Here is a 22,830-nt window from a genome sequence, read left to right on the forward strand (position 1 = left end):
CATGGCCGACATCTGACCTCATAGTAATAAAATATGCATGGTATGCTCGTGTAATCGTATGTCGTGAATTCATATATATTGATGTAAATGCATGACATACCCAACCAAATGCTACAATGGCGGTCTCTCCCGGTAGCTAACCGGTATCATATTGCCAACCTGTGGCCATCTGTATAATATATATAGTCTTTCGGGCAAATAGGCCCCTTACCTCCGATTATAGCTCGAAGTCCATGCATAATATGTCATGTATGATATGAACTTTGAATGCACATAATAGGCCATAACAAGAACTTAGCCAACCTTGGCTTATTGGTACTCTTATTCTCATAATCTCATAATCACCTTCGTATCGCATACAAATGTCTCGTGGAACCTCATATCTTTTGTAATAAGTTTGAAAACTTAACTCGACTTTTAGAAAGATAACTTAACTCTGAATATGTTCATAAAAAGTTTAAGGTGCTTCACTTAGTCCTTATACCTGATTTCTTGATAATTAGTAAAAGAAAGTATTTCAAAAAAATCAAATGTTTTAGTAGTTTAAACATAAAAATTATATTTGAGAATTTTGAAATCGACGTGTCACTTTAGAGATTTTAAAATACACTTTAACAAGGAAGAAGGACTGATCACAAATACTAAATGCCTTTATTTTTAAGTCACACAACCCAAAGACGAATAAGAATTCATATATATGGACATATATTTAAGAAAGCCGACAAAATGACATATATAGATGTCGAATACCCTTTTTAACCGAATGAGTGGAATATCAACCTAATAGCATCATGAAAATACTTCAGCTACGATACCAATGCCTTTCACAGAAGGTCTTTCTAGCAACAGAATAGTAAAATATCACATTTGGCGTCTTAGGAATTTCCCAAAATTTGTGCTAAAAGGAAGGACGAAGCTTAGCCTTAACATACCTCTCCAACGAGCGTCCGAATGCCTGTAGTTCCTTCACGAAAGTTGTTCTTTACGTCCTAAGCTTCGAGACCACTATATATATGTAGCTTATACGCACCTATAAATAGTTCATAAATGAGTTTAAATCGGCAGATTTGCCATATGACCCTAACTTGACGAAACGCCCGTAGAACTTTGTAAAAACGATCATAAAAGAGTCCCAAGATGATTACCTTGGCAAACCAAGTATAAATCCTGAAGAACCAGCAAGAACAACAATTTTCTATCTTCCAAAAATAGCTCCAAACACAGCTAATAGAAGGGGGAAACGATTTCAAAGCGTAGAGATTGTGCTTCTAGGCACGGGGGCAAACTTTAACGATAGAAATCGTTAAAAACGCACCTTAATCACTCAAGAACACCATGAAACCCTCGCTTAAGCTTTCTCACTGTTTTGGAATAAAGATGAAATGTTTTGGGGTCTTAAAAGTCAGATTTTTCGACTTATACCACTTGTTTGACCCGACCCGGTTCGCGACCCGATTTCAGCCCAGACAGTCCGCGGTAAAATAGTCATAACCTTTTACTCCAATGTCGGTTTGATGTGAGATTTCTTTGGTTGCAACCAAGACGCGTAGACCTTCGATTTGGTAGGTTGTGGGTCCCATAACTCTTTATATATTGAGAGAAATGATCTGATACATTTGACCCAAAGTTTAGAAAATTTATTAGAGAAATTTACGATAACTTTTGCCGACCTTTATTTCGTAACTTGCTTGACTCCAAAACTTAACATGTGACCAGTGTGATATTATAATACCTCATAACATATTATTCTTAGCATATTATACACTCTTAGTCTTATCCCACAGGTGCAAGTTAACTTAAACCTTCCGAACGCGCGTGGTGCTACCCGAGCCATTTCTTTAACCATGAACCTTTGTTTAAGGGATTCCTTTGACTTAAAGCTTTAGTTTAGTTCCTTGATATTACCACACATTTTCAGTCTTATTCTCCCAATGTGCTATACCCAATCATATATACCTAATATAACCACGCCACGTTACGTATATTACGTAAGAGAAGAGAGAAACACCTGGGATCTCACATCCTTCATCGCGAACGCGAGGGTCTGATCGCGTTCGCGAAGAAGGAAACCAGAAGCAGAAATCTGGTGTGTTTCAACTCAACTCCGGGCAGTCTGAAATGTACCCGAGCTCTTCGGGACCCCGTCCAACTACTCCAACAAGTCTATAAACATAATACAGACTTGCTCGAACTCTCGAAACGCGTAAAACAACAGCAAAACCAAGAATCATACCCCAAAACCAAATTGAATCAAACTTTGAACTTCAAGTTTCTAAATCGCCACAAACGTGCCGAATCATACTTAGACTACTCGGATTGACACCAATTTTTGCGTGCAAGTCTTAAATGACATTACAAAACTATTTCCGGTCTCGAAATTTCATTCGGACCTCGGTATCACCAAAACCTACTCCAAACCAAAATTAAAGAACTTCAAAAACCTTCAGAAATCAACTTTCACTATTAGGCATTGAAACGCTCCCGGTTCACCCAAAATCCAATACGAACATATGCCCAAGTCCGAAATCATCATACGAACCTATTGGAACCGTCAAATCCTAATTCCGAGGTCGTTTACCTAAAATATTGACCAAAGTCAAACTTGGCCTTTCAAGCCAATCTTAAGGAACTAAGTGTTCCGATTTCAACCCAAACTCTTCTAAATCCCGAACCAACCATCCCCGCAAGTCATAAATTAATAAAAGCAAGTACGGAAAGTCTTATTTAGGAAAATGAGGTTCTAGAAGGCCAAACGACCGGTCGGGTCGTGACAATTTGTACATAAGAAAAAAGTGTATTAAAATAGAGTTCCGGAAAGTATGTCAATCTTGAATTAACTGGGGCACAAAGTTACGACAGTGCAGATGAGTTTTGCGCGATTTACTGAAAATGTTCTTCTCGAGTTTTTTAAATAACTAACTGAAGGTGAATTCGAATATCTGCTAGTAGATGAAGTCCCACATAACAAGAACTTTAATCAGCAGAAGAGCCATGTAAGTTGAGGTTAAAAATTAAAATGCTAGTTGAGTTGGTAGAAGGTAGAAAAAATTGAATCTGGTCAGGGTTTAATTTGTCAAAACAGGACTTGCAGGTTGCAGCTATGCACAACTTCTTCAAAAATCATATCCTGAGTTCCAAAAGTATTTATGAGCCTTTGAAACGTGTCGCAAAACAAGATCTCAATCAAGCAACCGGGGCAGCAATACAAATGAGCATTTAAATGAACTTTCTAGTTGTTTGACCTATATCTGTTAATCGGGTCGGGCTGACCTGTTTACAATTCGCTTCAGCTCGGGTCAGCCAGGTGCTGTAGCGTGGGGGGCGGACTGGGACGGATTGGGCGGGGAGCGGGTTTCAAACGAATAATTTTTTGATACCGGTGCACCGAAAACCGCTAAGCCCATTAACGGGCTACAGCCCAGTTTTTAACGGGTTTTTTTTTCTGGACCGTTGCCAACGATCAAATTCAAATATGATTGTTGGCCAACGGCCCTTTTTTTGCAGAAATGGCCATTTCGACCTACCCCCTTAAGAAAATAGCCCCCACACCCCTAATATTTGATAAATTATAATTTTAACCTTTTAAAAACTATAAATAGCCCCCCTTCTTCTTCATTTTTCCTCACAATTCACTCTCTTACTACTCTAATTCTCTCAATTACTTATTATTTCAAGTTTCATCAAATATTTAGTTTAGCCATTACAAAATTATTATTATCAAATATCAAGTATTCAAGTAAAGTGTGGTATCAACTCAAGTATCGATCTATCAATTGAAGTTTGATTTTTTATATCAAATTTAGTGCGGCATTCGGAATCCCGGTACACTCGTTCCATATATTTCTCTTCTTTGGTGTACACTTATTTTATTATTTAGAATTATTAATTTAATTTACATAATAAATTTATTTAGAGCAGCCAAAAAAACGTGCACTAGTAGAGGTGGTAGTAAGAAAACTTCCAAAAGATCAAGAGGTGGTGCTTGTTCTTCTAGTAGCTTTACACATATTTCTGAAAGTTCACCTGAAAATTTAAATATAGATTATGAGCGACTTCAAAAAAATTATGGTATAAATGATGATTTAGATGATAATTTAGATGATATTCCATCACCTGATAATCTTGAAACACCACCAGCTACACCTGGTAATGCTAGTCAAACTCAAAATATTAGGGGTGGAAGTTGTGGTAATACAAGTAGGCCTCCCCTCCCTATTAAGAAGAATCGAAGATTAAGAAGTAAGTATTGAAATTTTTTTGACAGACTAGAAGAAGATAAAAATTATGTAAGATGTAGAATTTGTAAGGATATTTATAAACGTGAGACCGGTAAGGGAGAGGGAACGGGTCAACTTCGTAGGCACATGGTAGACAACCACCCTCTTGATTGGGGAGTAAATGAGGAAGATGGGCAACAAAAATTTAACCCGGGTACTGTAGGGTTAATGGGTAAATACGATATTAAGAAAGATCGGGATTTTTGACTGTTACATGCCATTGGATAGATGATAATTTTTGTATGCAAAAACGTATTATTGCTTTTAAATATGATAAAAACAAAGTCAAACTGATGCATTTATAAGTAATCCATGAAGTTGATATATTTTATAATCTTGCAGAAAAAGTTTTGTGTGTGTCATTTGATAATACTTCTAACAACAATGCTGCTATTACAATATTAAAATTGCATCTACACCCACCACTTCCTGAAATATTTCATGTTAGATGTGCATGTCATATTTATAATTTGATTGTGAAGAGTGGACTTGAATTATTTAGAGATGATATCACTTTAGTTAGAAGAGTTGTTGGTGTAATTCAAGGAAATAATAGAAGTGCTAGATTAAATGCATTTAAAGAAAAATGTGTACACTATGGACTAAAACCAAGACTCATGCCTGAAGCAATAGTTACTAGGTTGAATTATACTTATTTATTCCTAAAATGTTATTATAAATATAGAATGCCTAAAACTAAAGTTGCTAATTCTCATTGTACTTATCCTAGCCGTTTGTTAACATCTAGAACTTGGGATGTCATTGAAGATGTTGTAAATTTTTTACAAAAGTTTATGTGGTTACACTTGAGTTTTCTGGAGCTTATTATCCTACTATTGCGAATGGTTTAGTTCATATTGCTGAAATTTCTCTTTTACTACATAATTTGAAGAAGAAAGAAAGATATACTTCTGTTGTTGAATCTATGCTAGATAAGTTTAAAAAATATTTCTACCCAATTCCCCCTATTTACCTAATTGGTGCTATTTTAAACCCTTCTATCAAAATGACCACTTGTCGCCAATTAATCAGTGCTTTATATTCTTATATGGATATTGGACCAATTGAAACTCCTGATATTGACACTTGTATTTCTGATCTACACAAACATTTAAAAATATTATATAATTATTATGCTAACATTGTTGATGCTTCTTCTACTGTAGATGTAAATATTCCTTCAAGTTCAGTTTCAACATTTGGGACCAGTGCTTTGGATGATAATGATGGTGTTGAAGATTATTTGATTTGGTCTACACTAGGGGAGCATCAACAAACCAGTAGCAGGAATATTGATGAACTTCAATTCTACTTGCAAAAGTCAGCAGAGCCCCGCACAAATGAATTTCTACTACTGGGTTGGTGGAGGAGCAACTCAAATCAATTTCCTGTTCTTTCGGCCATGGCTTGAGACATGCTAAATGCGTCGATTTCAACAGTCGCATCAGAGAGCGCATTTAGCCAAGCAAGGCAGCAACTAGGAGATACCCGTCATTCATTGGGCAGCAACGCTTTGGAAATTCTAGTGTGCTTCAGAGATTGGATAAGATCAGAACGGCGAAATCAAGGGCATGACGAGGTAGATGAAGCGGAGGACCAAGAAATTGGAGATATAATAGTTTATGGTTCTAATTCAACCAATGCCGGAAACCAAGAACCTCATGTTGACATGGATGAACTTACAAAAATGATGCAAAGCATGTGATGTGATGTACTATTTTTTTTTTTATAATTGTTGTAAACTTTTAATTTGCAAGTTCAAAAATAACAAAATCAAAAAAGAACTTGCAACTTAATTTGAAGTATTATATATTATTCAATAAAAATATCAAATGAAAGTCTTTGGAGCTTGATCCTTACATATTGCCTATTGGTCTTATTAAATAATTTTTTGTAGCCACTTACTTTCAAATTTTAATTTTAAAATTATAAAATTCAAATTTTAAATTTAAAATTTAAAACTTTAAACTTCAAAGTTTAATTCTAAGTCTTAAAAGTTTGCAAATACTTAAGTATCAATAACATTGAATAAGAAAAACAAAAACAAAAATTACACGGCCCGGTCCAGCCGGCTAAGCCCGAACCCGGACTCCCAGCCCGCCCGTTAAACACCCATAGTTTGACCTAACAACCACATTATTTTTTAACTAATGCGCTCTTTGCGTCTTCAATAAACCTTTCAAAGTTATTATATTTAATAAAAAGCTTAAATATGGACCATAAAAGAGGTGATATTACCCTATTCTTAACACGCTAAATGAGAAAAAATATAGTAAAAGCTTACTATATAGTATATACTTGGTGGTGTTGATGCCAACACGGGCCCAATATTGTAAAAGTTGATATTATTATTTTTCATTAACTTTATTTTGATATGAATGACAAAGAAAAAAAATAGATGCACGTAAATTACTACCAGATCAGATATAGACTACATCGCGTAACTTCATTTTGAAATGAAATGCCAAAAAGAAGAATAGATTCATGTAAACGATCAAACCAAATCAGATACAATGTCATTGGATATCATTTTGATACATTTTGAAAAACAAATATCCACTCGTAAATGTATGGTTACAAAATGGTACAATATTTATATCCATGGGAGCATAATAACAATGTATGTACTCGACTAACAATTTAAAATACCATATCTTCCATTATAATCAGTCACAATAGTAATAGAGGCAAATTAGGCAGAAGCTTGCTCCGAGTTTAGGCTCGACTCTTGAGGATCTTTACGGTCTTGCAGGTGAAAACAGGGTCATTTCTTCTATATGTGACCTCTATTCTTTGAATGCCCATAATAGCAAAAGACCAATCCAACCTTCAAGGTAGCGGCAGAGCAAATATTTCAAGAAAATATGAGAACCAAAATCCATGAAAGAGATACTTGGAATGAAAAAGTAATTAAGGATAAAATAATGGGATTTTTACACAAATAGTCGGCCATATTAATTGTTTACTCTTTCTAGTCATATACATAGATTATACATTGATTATACATAATTATACACATGTAATACATATATTATATGCATTCACCGGCTATTTTTAGTTTAAGTGGTAGGATTGGCGGCTATTTATAGTTTGCGGTCTAAGTAGTAGTTCCTTACCTGTTTGACTTATATAACTATCACTTATAAAATAATATCACATTAGAACATGTATCTCTTTGATTCCAAGCAGTAGGTAGTTAGCACAGAAACCTATAATTTCCTACATCAAAGCAAAAGCTAAGAAAATTTTTAAAAGTATAGTCAGAAGAAAAGATGACCAACTCTATATCAAAATGTAGAAAGGGCCACACAAATCATTCAGAAACAGAATCTGATTGTTATTTGATCATGAAAGCATGAATTTGCATGCACGAAATAATTGAAACTTGATCCACATCCATATGTCAACTTGAGGCATCATTATTTCCCTAAAATTGGAGAATGAAACACAATTTGGAAGGATTTAACTCACAACAGCTTCATTTCCTTTTCAAACTCTCTCAAGTTACATAGAAAACCAAGTTATTACTTAGTTTTCAGCTTAGCCTCATTTGAAGGAGCCTAAAGTTTCTGCAAAGAACCAATAGTTATTCAAAACAATCTCGCTAACAATCTATGTATTGTCCCTGATTTATAAATGTGACACCATAAGGGAAGAAAGAGTAATCTTAAACTACGTAGACTACTCAACACATTAACTCAAATTAAAAAAACTTAAGAGATGGAAAACAACAGAGGTCCATTCCTAAGAAGAAGTCCTTTCTTGCGAAGAGTATATAGTTCTTGAATAACAGATATAAAGACGACATATTTCAGCTGCATTTTTCATGAGTCAAGTGTCACTGTGTTTATAAATTAAGTTGTCATTCGTATTCCACCTCCTGCTAAATAAATTAAGTTGTCGTTCTTAGTCCACCTCTTACTATTGCGTCATTTGTAAAGAATACCTTACTACTCAATTCCTAGAGCTGCACGAATCTTAGGTCTATATGCGAGGTCGGATGATTCAAAAGTCAAAAGAATGGTTTACCTAACCACAACTATTCGTAAATCTATCGCTCATTAAATGGCCAAAAGTCTGGTAAAATTGGACTTATTAGAGGAAAAAAAGAAAGAGAAAACATTAACTGAGATAACTCGTGTGGAGCTCGAGTCAAATAGATAACATGTAAATATACTTTACTTAAAACTAGAGAACTTTTGAATTCAAGTACCTGGAATCAATTGCTCCTTCTGTATATGATAACCATTATGACATTATGCAATTAAAACAAACATCATATGGCAACAAACCCTCCTCAGAATCTCTCATTCCCTCACTCAATGTTCCTTTTTTGGATCTATATAGTGCTGTTTTTGTTCCACTTCTTGAATCAGCTACGCTTTATCTTCTTCTTTACTTGACACCATATTTCTTACTAAAGTTGTACTAAAGTAGCACACTTCTTGAATAATTAGGGGATATTCAAATCTTTACATGAAAATGTTCATAGCTTGAGAAACAAAACCAACAAACAGGGCCAACCTAATTTAGCTTATCATCTGAGCAATTGATCCTCACAGAACTTCACTAAATATAGTTTAACAACTTGGTAGGAATTCATAACAAAGAATTAGAATATGTTATGGAGGACTCTATAGTTCAAACATTATTCGTTGGTGTACAGGACAAAATTTGCCTTCAAAATATAACTACAACAGATTGTACTTATAACCAACATACCTCCTCAGGACATTCTCTGCTACAGGCAGCACATGCATTTTTGTGCTTCCAAGTTTCTGTCACCAGAAAAGTGAAGCATAAACAGTTTTAAGATGACATCATATGAAAATCAGAGCAATGGTTCATGTATAAAAATCAACAAAAGAATAAGATAAAAAAGTGAAATTAAAAATAATTAATCAAGTTTAAGTAAAGAATGGAAATAAAAATACAAAATAAGTAAATGCTATCACAACTGATAAATTAAGCGAGGACCTTTTCTCGAAAAATCCAATCAGGATATTTAGCTACTGAGACTTAAAACAACAACTCTCAAGGTCTCGACAAACAGTCTGTTATCCTTCAAGCATTTAGAAAGCTCTGTCCTTCTTCCTCAAGTAGTTGAACATTGTATTTTAAGAAAATCTCAGAGCTTCAATTGTTCCTCTTACTCCATTGGAGAGACCAAAGGATCCCAAATACTTCTTCATCAACAACAAATTTAGAGTATCATAAACTATAACTTACAAATAGGTTAAAAATGTGCGTTGTTAACCAAATTAAACATTAAATAAATTTATTGAATTGCAAACCAAAACTAATTCATCGATGTACATACATTGGTTTCCAGCAAGAAAAGATTTATATTCTAATACCACAAACCTAATTTTCAACTTTTTAGTAGGTGAAATCACGATTTGCCGAGAACAACCTATCAGAACTTACTTAAGTTATCACCAAAGCAAAAAGGCTTATGCTGGCCGTTCATCCAACTATCCAATCATATTGGCTACAAGTTCATCACACAACATACCCAGATAATGATTTATCAGCATCATTGCCCCTATTGTAAGCCTAGTTGTTTCTTGTTTTAGTTAACTCTTCAAAATTAGACACACTGCCTTACTTCTGGTTTTTAAAAGCTAAAAAAGCTCATTTGCCAACTTCAATTTAAAACACAAGTAAGCTAAATGTTAAACAAAATAATTGACAAAACATAAGTTCATTACTGACGTTTGGAAATTTTGTACACAAAGCTTTTCTCCATTCTATTTGAGTTCTTTTTTTATAATTGATAGCTGCAAGATTGAAGCAAATTAGTCAATGAGTATATGCATGTGCAAAATTAGTTAATATTGAGCCAAAGGTACATGAAATTATATAATAGCCTTCAGTAAATTCAACAGTTTATCACTGTCCGTGATGAAGGTCGATGGAGAAGAGGAAAAATCCCTTAAGCAATACCTTTAGAATTAATTGTGCCTTTGACTCTAAATTTTCCCTCACACTTTACTTTGTAACCGCAAAAGATCAAATCAGATCAGAAAATGAAGCCCTAAAATGGATTCGACAAGAATAAGAAGAGCTGAAAAAATTTGAAAGAGGAGTAGACCTGAAAATTACAACAACAGGGTGAGAAGATGAAGAAAGCTGAAAAAACTATTCAGAAATGAAAGAGAACTCTATGGTGGCTATTGGAATAAAACCCATGTAGAATAAACCTCCACTAATAACTCAGCTTATACGTTATCCCAAAAAAAAAGAGCAAATGAAAATATTCTAGAAATCAACTAAACGCTAATGGCCAGAGTGAAGAAGAAACTAAGGAGAAAAGCTGGAATAGAGCAACAATCGAGCAGAAAGACTTAAGATCAAACTCAAATTTCAACTCAAGAAGGGATTATCACCTGGTTTTTGCCCTTTTTCGGTGCTACACTTTGATTATGATGAATTGTTGTTGCACTTCTTTTTCTCCGTGCACTCTTAGAAAATTCCAGATTGGAATGTTGAGCAGAAAGAGAGAGAAAAGGGAATTAAGATGTTAAAGAGAAGAGATGCAAACACAGTTTTACCACTCGATTTAACACACACTTGCCATAAGATTGCAAAGTTAAAAATCATATAGAGAACCCCAAAGAAGATAGGGCAGAAATTAAAAGAAGAGAAAAAGGATCTGGGAAAATCAGAGGCAAAGCACGAGAAAAGAACCTACAACAATCACTCAACTTCAGAATCGAAACTAACAATGATGCAGAGAACCTAGAAGAAACCCAAAATGGAAAAAGAACGAAGGAAAAAGTAGAAAAAAGATATGTGCAAAATTGATTGAAAGCATACCTGCGGCTAGATTTGTGCGCGAAGATCTGAGAATCACTCTCAAAATCTGAATTAAAGAAAACCTAATATCCCCTATCTTGTCTGCTAAAAATACACGTGGAGCCATTTATAACTTACGCGTAGAGTTTGTATAGACAAATGTAGCCACGTATATGATATTGTAAGAATTGATGCGAAATGACTAATGTACCCTCTAGCTTTTTAAAACTGACATGAAACACACATGTCGAAACTCTTTCTCTTCTAATACTATATAGTAATATAGTACTAGTAGGTTTCTTTTTTATCGACATATAATCAATGACGAGGATTATGTAATTTAGTTACGCTCTGGTCGGATCATTGTTACCCATTGTTTTATAATGTATCGTATTGTACTGTATTGTATCGTATCATTTTATGAATATAATGTTTAGATAGACTGTATTATTTATTGTTGTTTGATTTGATTGTATCGTACTGTACTGTAACTTATAAGTTTACTAAAATACCCTTAATTATTTTAAAGCTAATTGAAGATAAAGTAATTAGAATTAGAATTACAAATCAAAGTAGAAGAAAGAATAAAATAAAAGTAAGGGAAAACCTATACCTGAAGAGTTTGGAAGTAGCAGAAGGAACGAGATTTTCACGTTATTAGACTTCACGTACATAGGTTATATTTGGGATGCTGTCTTTGAGAATTTATATAGGTTATTAGACTTCACATGGAATTCCATTATAAAATTATATGAGAAAGAGACTTTACTATTATTTAAAATAAAAAAGGTAAAGTGTAAATAGAATTATAAAGTAATAAGTTATGGCATAATTAGAAAGAGAAATAGGAAACAATCTCACCACATTAAATCGATTGTTTAAAAAAATAAATTTTTTTATTATTCCGTAACAATAAATTTAACAATACAATACAATTAATTTTAACTAAACAAATAAAACAAACATTATTTTGGAAAACAAATACATACTGGGTAACAACAATGCAAAGAAGCTCTTAGTCTGTAACTGTACATACGTGGTGCGAAAGTTCAGAGAAATGTCGAAAAGTTGAAGGAAACTCGAATTCCTATTGGTTAGATGACGCACTGTGTTACTCACAATTTCCTCGGTTGCCTTGTCTTTGGACCCTTAACCTCTAAGAAATACGGGGTGACTATTAATTGGCCCCATTCACAGGTCCCAAAATCGTAGCTGTAGCTTTAGTTCCCCCACCCCTAAATCCCCGTATTTTTCGTCGAGTTTTGGTTCAATCATCCCAATCTGGGTTGTAGAATAGGCGATGGTGGGTGACATCGATGATATCGTTGGACACATCAATTGGGACGATGTAGATCATCTCTTCCACAACATTCTAGAGGATCCCGCCGACAATCTCTTCTCTGCTCATGATCCGTCGGCGCCGTCTATACAGGAGATCGAGCAGCTTCTCATGAACGACGATGATATCGTCGGTCACGTGGCTGTCGGAGAACCTGATTTTCAACTTGCTGACGACTTTCTCTCCGACGTGCTAGCCGATTCTCCTGTTCAGTCCGATCATTCTCCCTCTGATAAAGTCATTGGATTCTACGATTCCAAGGTTTCAAGTGGCTCCGAGGTTGATGATGACGACAAAGACAAGGAGAAGGTTTCCCAGTCGCCGATTGAGTCTAAGGACGGCTCTGACGAACTAAACAGTGATGATCCCGTCGATAAAAAGCGCAAGAGGTATCTCTCTAAAATTTTGGCTTTTTTTTTTGTAATTTATTCAACATAGTTTCCTCTACCTTAAATTAAAATGGCTCTGTTTATTTTGGATAATAATAATATTTCCTCTTTGCTCAGAATTCTAATTTAGTGCAGCTCATGCTTATTAAATAAAAGGATCCTCTTTTACTGGTCTGATACTGCTTGATGTAAATAATTTGAGTTATGCATGGTGACCCAAAAATCCTTTGCAATTGTTTTTCTTCGTTTCAATCCTTTTGTACAGATAACCAGGGTTTACTTTCTTTTGCTATATTTTGGATGTAATCACAACACTTTCTTAGATGCTGGTTTTGACATCAATAATACTTACTATTTCAAAAAAGAAAAGCTATTTCTCTTTTTTTTTTTCAATCAGTAGTAGCTGATTATGCCATCCCACATTGTGCCTTCTCAGCTGATTTCTAAAGGAGTTTCTCTCTATAAGATTACAGTAATTTGACATAACAAATTGATGGTGGTAACTGCTGAGTCTGCATTAGCCATTCAGTTCAGTTTATAATTGATTTTGGGCTGTGTTAGAACATAACGTTCTTTATCCATTGATTATGAAACAAAAATCTGATTCTTCTTTCCGAAGTCTGATTTGTTAATACAGATTTTATCAAAGCGCATGATGGTTCAATGTTTCAATTAGTTTGCCACTTATGAGACATGGTTGCTAACTGTGCGAATTTAAGCTACACCGCCTTCCTGGGGTACGATGAGTAGTTGAAGCTGGGGAATACACACCACCAAGTGGGGAACTTTGCTGACAAAGCAAACTGGTGCTGGACTTTTTCTTAGAAGAAGAAACCATGTTTCATAAAGATTGCACTTATTTAGTGTGTGATGTATACTATATCCGGGAAGAATGTGTAGTTCATCATGTTTAAAATTGGAGATATCATCATGTGCACTTATCTAGACTACTTTAATTCATCCCTCTCCTCTTCTCCTTCAAGATGATAATAGGTTTGCATTTATGTAATCTGTGATGTATATAGCAGCTTAAAGAAAATTTGAGCAAAAAACTTAATATTTGATCTTCCAGGCAATTGAGGAACAGAGATGCAGCTGTCAGGTCACGAGAGAGGAAGAAGTTGTATGTTAGGGATCTTGAGTTGAAGAGTAGATACTTTGAATCAGAGTGCAAGAGGTTGGGGTTAGTTCTCCAGTGTTGTCTTGCAGAAAATCAAGCTTTGCGCTTCTCTTTGCAGAGTAGCAGTGCTAATGGTGCTTGTATGACCAAGCAGGAGTCTGCTGTGCTCTTGTTGGGTGAGGATAAGAAAATTCTTGTCATTTTATTGAAATTCATTCTTCATATCACTTTTTGCTGCCATAAATTTTTGGACCCGGCTTTGATTAACGCCTGCAGCAAGTCTTAGACTGGACTGGCTGGCAATTTTTGTAGGTTGCCATGCTTGTGTATTATAGTGAGGTCCATTAATTTCTCTCAAGTGCTTATATAGCCTTTATTTTAACTAATGCAACGTGAAATCTGCAGAATCCCTGCTGTTGGGTTCCCTGCTTTGGTTCATGGGCATCATATGCCTGCTCATTCTTCCCAGCCAACCCTGGTTAATTCCAGAAGAAAATCAACGAAGCAGAAACCACGGTCTTCTGGTTCCAATAAAGGGCGGAAATAAGACTGGTCGGATTTTTGAGTTCCTGTCCTTAATGATGGGCAAGAGATGCAAAGCTTCAAGATCGAGGATGAAGTTCAATCCCCATTATTTGGGAATTGTGATGTGACTCATTGCGATCAAATCCTTTCCCTTGGTGGATCATGCTTCCTTTGAGTTCTTTAGTTTGTATCAATAGAATTTCTGTATGAATCTTTGCTTTTACATCTGAAGGACGTCGTTCAGTGATATATTAGTTATAACTTATGAGCTATACTAAGATCTATGCAACTTTTTAACAGTTCCAGCCTAAATTTGTTTCGTTTCTGTTTTGCATTTCTTTTTATTCGTTCTTTCTGCCCCCGAGTGGTAGTTGTGGCATGGGAGCAGGATTACAAGGCCACCAAAATTTTCAAAATTATGAAATCGATGTGAAGATGAATGGTTGGATTTCTATTAATTTGATATACAACGATTTAGCATCTTCAAGTATGTCCTCAGTTTGATGGTGAACTGAGGCGGTCTTGTGTCTTTTCTTTTTTTTTCCTTCTCTATAATGGCTTACGGAAAAGTTAGATAGTCTGGAAGTGTATTGACAAATGAGAAAAGAAGCATCTCCGCAAATGTATGCACTCATTTTCTTCTTTGGTATGGGTAAAATTTTCAAGGGTTAGAGTAAACTGGGGGCGTTGTTGGAAAATTGAGATGGAGATGAAAACTGGCTCCTGAGGCCATCAAAACGGCCAAAAAGATCCAACTTTGCTATCTTCAAACAAGAAAAAGAAGCTTCTGTTTCCCCCATCGAGAAGTAGGTGAGGGTATTTTAGGTGAATATCCGCACACTTTTACCTGCCATCCGAACTCCGAATTTACCTAATTATAATTATCCTGAAGGGGCATATTCCTTTGTGGATTCCTATCTGGACTTTATTACTCAAAAACGAATCTTTCATTTTTCCGAAGCAACGCGGGGTGCAAGAAATTATCCTAGGAGTGTTTTATTTCTTTTCCTTTTTGCAGCAGGAATGGCGATTATCATGATTTTACAGTCTAATATTTGTTTTGTTTATAAGTGTCAATCATAATCGAAGAGGAAAGGAAAGAAAAAACGAAGTTTGAACGTTGTAAGAAAATAGAAGGTAGGCATCTTCAAAAAAATCACTAACTTGTTTACATAATGAGATTATTGAGAGACAAGTAATACTGGTATAGCAAAAACAAATATAGCATAAACTTTTAAAAAATAAAAAATAACTTACAAAGATTGTGTAGCCGATTTATGCACATACCTCCAATGAGAATTATTACATCAAATATGCTTTGATCATCTTTTCTTTTGAACGAGACGGGTGACATACCATTGTTGCTCACATGTGCAGGATCATTTTCACTTGGATTCCAAATGAGTGATTTATATGCGCACTTAATTGCGTTAATTTTACTACAGCTGATGAGATTGTTCAACAGTTGTAGGGGGAGATTTTCGTATTGCATTGCAGAATAAAAGGAAATGGCTGCATCGTAATAATGTGGAAAAGCAAGGGCGAGTCATGGAACCCGGAAAGTAAAACTGGTTGCTGGGTTGGTTGTATCGCCTCACTTGCCCCTGTCCTATATAAACGCTGTTTTCAGAGTTGGGAGACTGACAAAAAAGAAAAGCACAAAAGTTGGTGCGAGTGAGTATAGCAGCGACACAAACAATGGATGCAGACTATGGTATACCTCGAGAACTCTCTGATTTGCAAAAGCTTCGATCTCAATACCAGCCTGAACTTCCTCCTTGTCTTCAGGTTTCTCTCTTCCTCTTTCTACTTCTCTTCATCTCGTGTGAAGCCTTTGTGCATGGTGCTTTTGACATCTTGTACTTTTCGATTTATTTTTGCCTTTTGGCAGTCGTAAGTAGTTTATCGCAAAGTGTTCCGGTTCGTGGTTTCTCTCGGTATATCAGCCTCGTGAAGAATAGATCTAACGTGGTAGATCACACTTATAATGCTGTTTTCTTTCATCAGAGTACCCTTTTGTGATGTGTTTATTAGGATTATTTTATTCATATCAGATGTGTATTGTCCATCAATCTAATTTTTGTGGGAGTCCAGTTCATCTGTGTTCCTACACCATTTGTTCAAATTGCAAGTAACTTGATCGAGTATTTGAGAGAATGAAAAATAAGTTGAAACATTTACCTCTTTAATTTTTGCAAGTTTTTCTTTTTTAGGCAAGGACACAGGAAGTATAAAGTATCCTTTTCGATTTTATTCTGAAAGATTTTTACTCGATTTCGCTCAGCTCCAACATGTTATTTTTCACTGTGATATACTCATGTTTTTCCTTTAACGAGTAGCCAGCTGAAAAATCATGTCTTTACTTTTTTCATCTGAAAAAAAATCACGTCTTTACTTCAGCGGATGTCATGAACACATATAAGCTGTCTTTTAAAACAAATTATCAGAAATAATGCTGGTTAACTTTTACATAATAACAATTAGATTGTTCAGACGTTTGTCTGATTGACCCCGAGACATTTGTTCAACTCATCATACTTTAGATTAATTGCCAGCTTTCAGTCAATTGATTCATTCATTGGTGTCCATTTCTTGTAGTTAAATGCATCACCACTTTGCTTTATTGTCCACGTTTAGCTTATTCTGTTTAATTTTGTTTGTGATATTCAAGATCCTTGAGCAATTTGTACTTTGATGTTATTGCTTTAAACATCTTCAGACCTGGCTTTATTCCGAATTGCTCTGATTTGAACAGGGTACTACTGTCCGGGTGGAGCTTCGTGATGCAACCATTGCAGCAGATCCCTCTGGTGAACACACAATTAAACGGTTCTTCCCACACACTTATGGTCAGCCGTTAGCCCATTTTCTTAGGGCAACTGCCAAGGTCCCTGATGCTCAGATAATTACTGAGCATCCTGTAATTAGGTATTGCATATGACGGTTGCTTCATAATTCTGCAGTTTACTCGCAAACTATATCAATATTGGAATCAGGAGATATTTTCTAGCAAATTCTATACTGAATTAATGCTTAGGCGTATGGTGTTATTTCTTCTTTTTTTTTGTGATAATTTGTTTTGTCTGTGATTGAATTCCTCTTTTATTTGCATCTTCAAAATCTTAACCCAAGGGAACAAATAGAAAATATTGCTATTTGTATCGTCACAATTCATTATGCTTTAAAAGCTAACTTACTCATAGGTTGCAGTAAAATGTGTTTGATTGCGTTTTTTGTGCACAATATTCACCTTTATCCTAGTCTCTTTTATAGGAACGAAAACTTGCTCACTGTTTATCCTCTTCTTTTGTTAGGGTTGGGGTGCTATTTTGTGGCAGACAATCTCCTGGAGGACACAATGTGATATGGGGTCTTCATGATGCTCTTAAGGTTCACAACCCCAATAATACCTTGCTTGGGTTTTTGGGTAAGTATTTCCTTTTCGACGGTGTTGTAAGTTCTTTACACATTTCTCAATGTTTTTCATTTGAGATCTTCTTTATGGCAGTTATTGGGACGCTGTAGTAATAGCTAACAAGAGTGTCGTTTTGCAGATCTATTTCATCACGACGCTCTCTTGCATGTGTCATGTTTAATATTGAGTTTCATGCGCTAATGTTGATAATTTTTGTTGGTCATGCTCTAATATTTATAGTTCTTAGAAACTTTATTCTCCTCAAAGAAGTCATTTGTTCTGAAGCTCTCTTTTTCAAATCTGAATAGGTGGTTCTGAAGGTTTATTTGCACAGAAAACTCTAGAGATCACCAATGACGTTCTTGCTACCTATAAGAATCAAGGTATTTACATCTGGATGAAGTTTCATTTTATATTTACATTTTGCCTTTTTGGGGCCTTATTTTTGTTGCCTTTTTTCCTATTAAGGTGGATATGACATGCTGGGACGGACAAAAGATCAAATTAGAACGACTGAGCAAGTAAATGCTTCAATGGCTGCATGCAAAGCTTTGAAATTGGATGGCCTTGTCATTATTGGAGGTATTCATAGTGCTACTGTTAATTGTATATGATGAACCTTCAAGTATACACTATTCCACTTCATCTAAAGTCTAAAAATATGCATTGGCTTGAAGGAGTGACATCAAACACTGATGCTGCTCAGCTGGCAGAAAAATTTGCAGAAGCAAAATGCCCTACAAAAGTATGTGTTATTCCCATTGATTCATGTATAGTAATGAATGTCGTATTCCATTTTCTCTATCTTCCTGCTTTAGTCCAGACCTTGGCTCTTTTATCCAGTGTATTATCTTATTGTGTCAGTAACATACTAATTGAATTGTCTATATCTTTAGGTGGTTGGTGTTCCTGTTACATTAAATGGGGATCTCAAGAATCAGTTTGTTGAAGCAAATGTTGGCTTTGACACAATATGCAAGGTACTAATACAACCACCATACAGAATCAGCTCGTAACTAGTTTTTTCCCCTTTGAAATGCATTATCCTGCAGGTTCCTCTTGATGCTTCCTATCCCTCGCTTTAGGCTTTTTCTTTTCGTTTCTACGTATGTCGAGAGTTCCATTGGACCTAGTGCTTCTATTTTTCTTCTTTTTTTTTTCTTTTTCTAGTGGAATTTCTGCTGGCTTCTTTCCGCTTTTGATGGTGTATTCCATTGGGTAGATTTACGGTTTTGCAGTGATAGTAGCATTAAATTTACAGGTTAATGTGGAAAGGTCCTTTTCTTTCTCATGATGCTGTGCATGTTAATTAAGTATTAGTGTAATTCAGCTTTGGATTAGCTGATATTGCATCTTTGACTTCTTAATTTCTGGAATTCTCATTATCTGCGCTTTCATCTCAGGTTAACTCCCAACTCATTAGCAATATGTGCACTGATGCACTCTCAGCAGAGAAGGTACCGACTTTATTCATGTCCTAATATACTTATCTGCTGTTATGAAATCTTTATGGAGGGTTGTTAATTAAGCACTGATGCACTCTCAGCAGAGTGCATTCATGTTACACCTTTATTTTTGTCCTTCTGTTAACATATCATGGGGGATCTTTTCTTTTTTCAGTATTACTATTTCATCAGACTCATGGGGCGAAAGGCATCACATGTTGCCTTAGAATGCACTCTGCAGTCACATCCTAATATGGTTAGTTTTATCTCTGCAATGATCAACAGATGCTTCAGTACGGACATGGTGCTTCTTACATATTGCAAGTGTTCTTGGTTCTTTCTTAAAAGTGTTAAGCGATCCTGCAGGTGATTCTTGGTGAGGAGGTAGCTGCGTCAAAGCTAACTCTCTTTGACATCACAAAACAAATTTGTGATGCAGTTCAGGCTAGGGCTGAACATGGTATTGAAACTACTATGTCTTCATTCGTCTGTAGAGTCAGTTTTTTGAGTTTTGCAGTCAGCTGATTAAGTTTTTGCATTCAGACAAAAACCATGGTGTTATCCTGTTGCCAGAGGGGCTTATAGAAAGTATTCCTGAAGTATATGCTCTATTGCAGGTATGATGCAAAAATAATTGTTTAATATCTTAGCTGCATTCTAAGGTTCCTTCCTGGCACCGCTTCTTGATACAACCCCCCCCCCCCCACAAAACACACATACACATACTCACTCAAAAAAAAAAAACACAAAAAATATAGGGTAAAGGAAAAGCAGAACAGAGGTGCAAGATGAGGGCCAAATGGATACAATCTTCCATGTTGAAGTTTTAGTGCTAGAAAGCTTTGTTGGATGTGGTGATTTGGTTCTGACATTGCCTTTTCTGGTTGACTATACGAATTCCAGGAAATTCATGGTTTACTCAGGCAAGGTGTTTCTGCTGATAAGATTTCCTCCCAACTATCACCATGGGCTTCTGCGCTTTTCGAGTTCTTGCCGTATTTTATCAGAAAGCAGGTGCAGTTTCTGTATGTGTTTGAATTGAGTATTAAAAAATGGCAATAACTCTGTTTTGACGAGGATAGTGCTTACACCCAAGGCTTGTGATTTTGCAGCTTCTTCTTTACCCAGAATCAGATGACTCTGCTCAGCTATCACAGGTAACTAAATTTGATGTTTGTACGGTGCTGCTTGATGATATCTATGAACTATCTGTTAGTTGATTGTCTTTAATGCTTTCCTAACAGATTGAGACCGAGAAACTTATAGCTCATCTCGTTGAAACAGAAATGAACAAGCGATTGGTAAGTTAATTTTATCTCCTTGTATTCTGAAATTCAACATGTTGCATCTAATGATTCTTCGGGATCTCTAACAAGTGATTGGAGAGTAAGTTTGAAGTACAATATGCTGGTAAGGATTGGGGATGATGTTTGTGCAAAAAGATAATTGCGGAATATCCTAAAAGCTCTAGGAAGTTACTTTTCTCCATTCTGCTGGGTAACTATAATGAGATGATGTATATCTGTAAGGCTCAAAAATCAGTTCGATAAAGTTTCCTCATTGCACAAAATTTTCATTTTCAGCCATTGTTAGGTTTTCCTCGGATGGAAGTCAGTCCCTAATGATCTTGCCTGATGATCGGTCGTTCTTTTCTTGTTTTATTTTCTTAAAGATCCTTGGTGTTACTTTGCTTTAACTTCCTGTGCTTAGGAGAGAGTAGGAAAAAAAGAGTGCAGTTGCTTGCTCTGCCTTGATCAGTATTCCGATCTTTTAATTATGACATCCTTTTTCTTCTGTCATTTTACAGAAAGAAGGAACTTACAAAGGAAAGAAATTTAATGCTATTTGCCATTTCTTTGGTTATCAAGCACGAGGTTCATTGCCTTCAAAATTTGATTGTGACTATGCCTATGTAAGTTTTGCTGGAGTAGCTGTATTTTCTTTCTAATTTGCATTTTCAGATATATAATTCTCACAAAACAAAATGCAGGTACTTGGTCATGTTTCCTACCATATTTTGGCTGCTGGTCTTAATGGTTACATGGCTACTGTGACCAACTTGAAAAATCCAGTCAACAAGTGGCACTGTGGTGCTGCTCCTATATCTGTAAGATTTCTTCTCTTCAAACTTTTCTGGAGATGCACCCTAAGCTTCCACTTTTTGAAGTTCCGAATGTCTACATCTTCAAAAATGATTTACTCTGTTTACTGCTTCATTACTGCAGGCCATGATGACTGTTAAGCGCTATGGTCGTGGTCCCGGCAAAGCGTCAATTGGAGTACCTGCTTTGCATCCTGCTACTGTAGATTTGAAAGGCAAATCGTACGAGTATGTCAAACTTCTGACTTGTTGCTTTTATACATTTTCTTCATAAAATGAAGTAGGCATCAGATAAAAATGAAATCTTTCTCAACGTTCTTTTTACATCTAAACTGCTGGATCAATACTTAACCTGCTGCTGCCTAATTTCTCTCTTCATTTTGGTGCAGACTGTTGAGTCAAAATGCGACAAAGTTCTTGTTGGATGATGTTTACAGAAACCCAGGGCCCCTCCAGTTTGATGGCCCTGGTGCAGATGCCAAGGCCGTTACTCTTTGTGTTGAAGACCAGGATTACATGGGTCGTATCAAGAAATTGCAGGAGTACCTGGACAAGGTGCTGAATTTTGAAACAGCATATCTGCTTTTTGCCTACTCTGTTGGTTATTCATATAACTTATCTCTTTTCTGACCATCTTATGGCATACTTTGTTATCTTATTTTCAATTTTCTTTCCCAGGTGCGTACAATTGTGAAGCCTGGATGCTCACAAGACGTCCTGAAAGCTGCATTAAGTGCCATGGCTTCTGTGACCGACATTCTTTCAGTGATATCCTCACCCTCAAGTGTGAACACACCATTTTAAATGAGAATTATCATCTTTTAACATTGAGATTGCTTTGCTTTTCTTTTATTCCCCTCCAAGGTTCTCTTCTTGGATTCTGGGGAAACTTGACTTAGATGCAGAGCAGTTAGTTGATTGTGTGATAATATAGGTTTCCATCTTTGGCGGCTGTCTGCTTCTTTGTTTTGTGCCCTTTCTTTTTCCAGTTTTGTAAAAGCCAAATAATGTTGAGAAGTTTGTACCTTTTGAGGTTTGTTGAGGGATCCAAAAATTCTTGGTTAATAACATATAGTATTAAGTTAAGTTGTGAGGAGTTGGGAACTCAATTTGAAGTTCCCGCTGATGCTGAAGACCATTTGAAGCCAGCAGTTATTTTTGATGTAATTTATTGGCACTGGAGTTTGAAATCTCTCGCTTGGCAAATTCTCATAAGCATGTGATTGATTACTTACCTCGAAATATATCCAAGGCCTCTGCATGAATGGCTTCCCCCTCCTCCCTGGTGGATGTACGCAGGCCTATTATCTATTTTCCCCTATAATTTTATACAGTTTGGACTTTGGAATGGCCAACGGTCTTCTCTCGCCCTGTGGATTCGGGAGATTTTGTTATTTTACTTCTTCCTTCAAATTATTTTT

The 22,830-nt window shown here is 35.8% G+C and overlaps 3 protein-coding genes across 25 annotated transcripts; 2 read left to right on the forward strand and 1 right to left on the reverse strand.

Moving 5' to 3' along the window:
* Nucleotides 1–6,816: 6,816 nt before the first annotated feature.
* Nucleotides 6,817–11,236, reverse strand: LOC107761888 (uncharacterized). Of its 23 annotated transcripts, XR_001642665.2 has the most exons (7): nucleotides 11,097–11,226; nucleotides 10,667–10,741; nucleotides 10,224–10,371; nucleotides 9,993–10,057; nucleotides 9,255–9,460; nucleotides 9,000–9,055; nucleotides 6,817–7,104 (listed from the first exon to the last, which is right to left on the reverse strand). XR_001642665.2 is itself a non-coding variant. In XM_016580179.2 (4 exons), the coding sequence occupies exons 1-4, from the start codon at nucleotides 11,200–11,202 to the stop codon at nucleotides 6,993–6,995; spliced, it is 339 nt and encodes a 112-aa protein (XP_016435665.1). In that variant the 5' UTR covers nucleotides 11,203–11,217; the 3' UTR covers nucleotides 6,817–6,992. The 23 variants fall into 23 exon arrangements, 1 of the variants encoding a protein (XP_016435665.1); XR_001642669.2 differs by lacking the exon at nucleotides 10,667–10,741 and having other exon boundaries at nucleotides 11,097–11,229; XR_001642668.2 differs by lacking the exon at nucleotides 10,224–10,371 and having other exon boundaries at nucleotides 11,097–11,225.
* Nucleotides 11,237–12,220: 984 nt separating this feature from the next.
* Nucleotides 12,221–14,760, forward strand: LOC107761889 (bZIP transcription factor 60-like). Its single transcript, NM_001324734.1, has 3 exons — nucleotides 12,221–12,803; nucleotides 13,876–14,099; nucleotides 14,329–14,760. Exons 1-3 carry the CDS (start codon nucleotides 12,376–12,378, stop codon nucleotides 14,574–14,576), a joined length of 900 nt encoding a protein of 299 aa, NP_001311663.1. The 5' UTR covers nucleotides 12,221–12,375; the 3' UTR covers nucleotides 14,577–14,760.
* Nucleotides 14,761–15,889: 1,129 nt separating this feature from the next.
* On the forward strand, nucleotides 15,890–22,599 carry LOC107761890 (pyrophosphate--fructose 6-phosphate 1-phosphotransferase subunit alpha). Its single transcript, XM_016580183.2, has 19 exons — nucleotides 15,890–16,236; nucleotides 17,204–17,376; nucleotides 17,763–17,875; nucleotides 18,172–18,246; nucleotides 18,332–18,445; nucleotides 18,541–18,608; nucleotides 18,760–18,843; nucleotides 19,267–19,320; nucleotides 19,484–19,564; nucleotides 19,675–19,768; nucleotides 19,852–19,925; nucleotides 20,212–20,322; nucleotides 20,421–20,465; nucleotides 20,553–20,609; nucleotides 21,116–21,220; nucleotides 21,299–21,415; nucleotides 21,534–21,637; nucleotides 21,799–21,964; nucleotides 22,088–22,599. Exons 1-19 carry the CDS (start codon nucleotides 16,147–16,149, stop codon nucleotides 22,211–22,213), a joined length of 1,851 nt encoding a protein of 616 aa, XP_016435669.1. The 5' UTR covers nucleotides 15,890–16,146; the 3' UTR covers nucleotides 22,214–22,599.
* The last annotated feature ends 231 nt before the right edge of the window (nucleotides 22,600–22,830 follow it).

Source organism: Nicotiana tabacum, chromosome 12 (assembly GCF_000715075.1).
Source record: "Nicotiana tabacum cultivar K326 chromosome 12, ASM71507v2, whole genome shotgun sequence".
Taxonomy (NCBI): Eukaryota; Viridiplantae; Streptophyta; class Magnoliopsida; order Solanales; family Solanaceae; genus Nicotiana; species Nicotiana tabacum.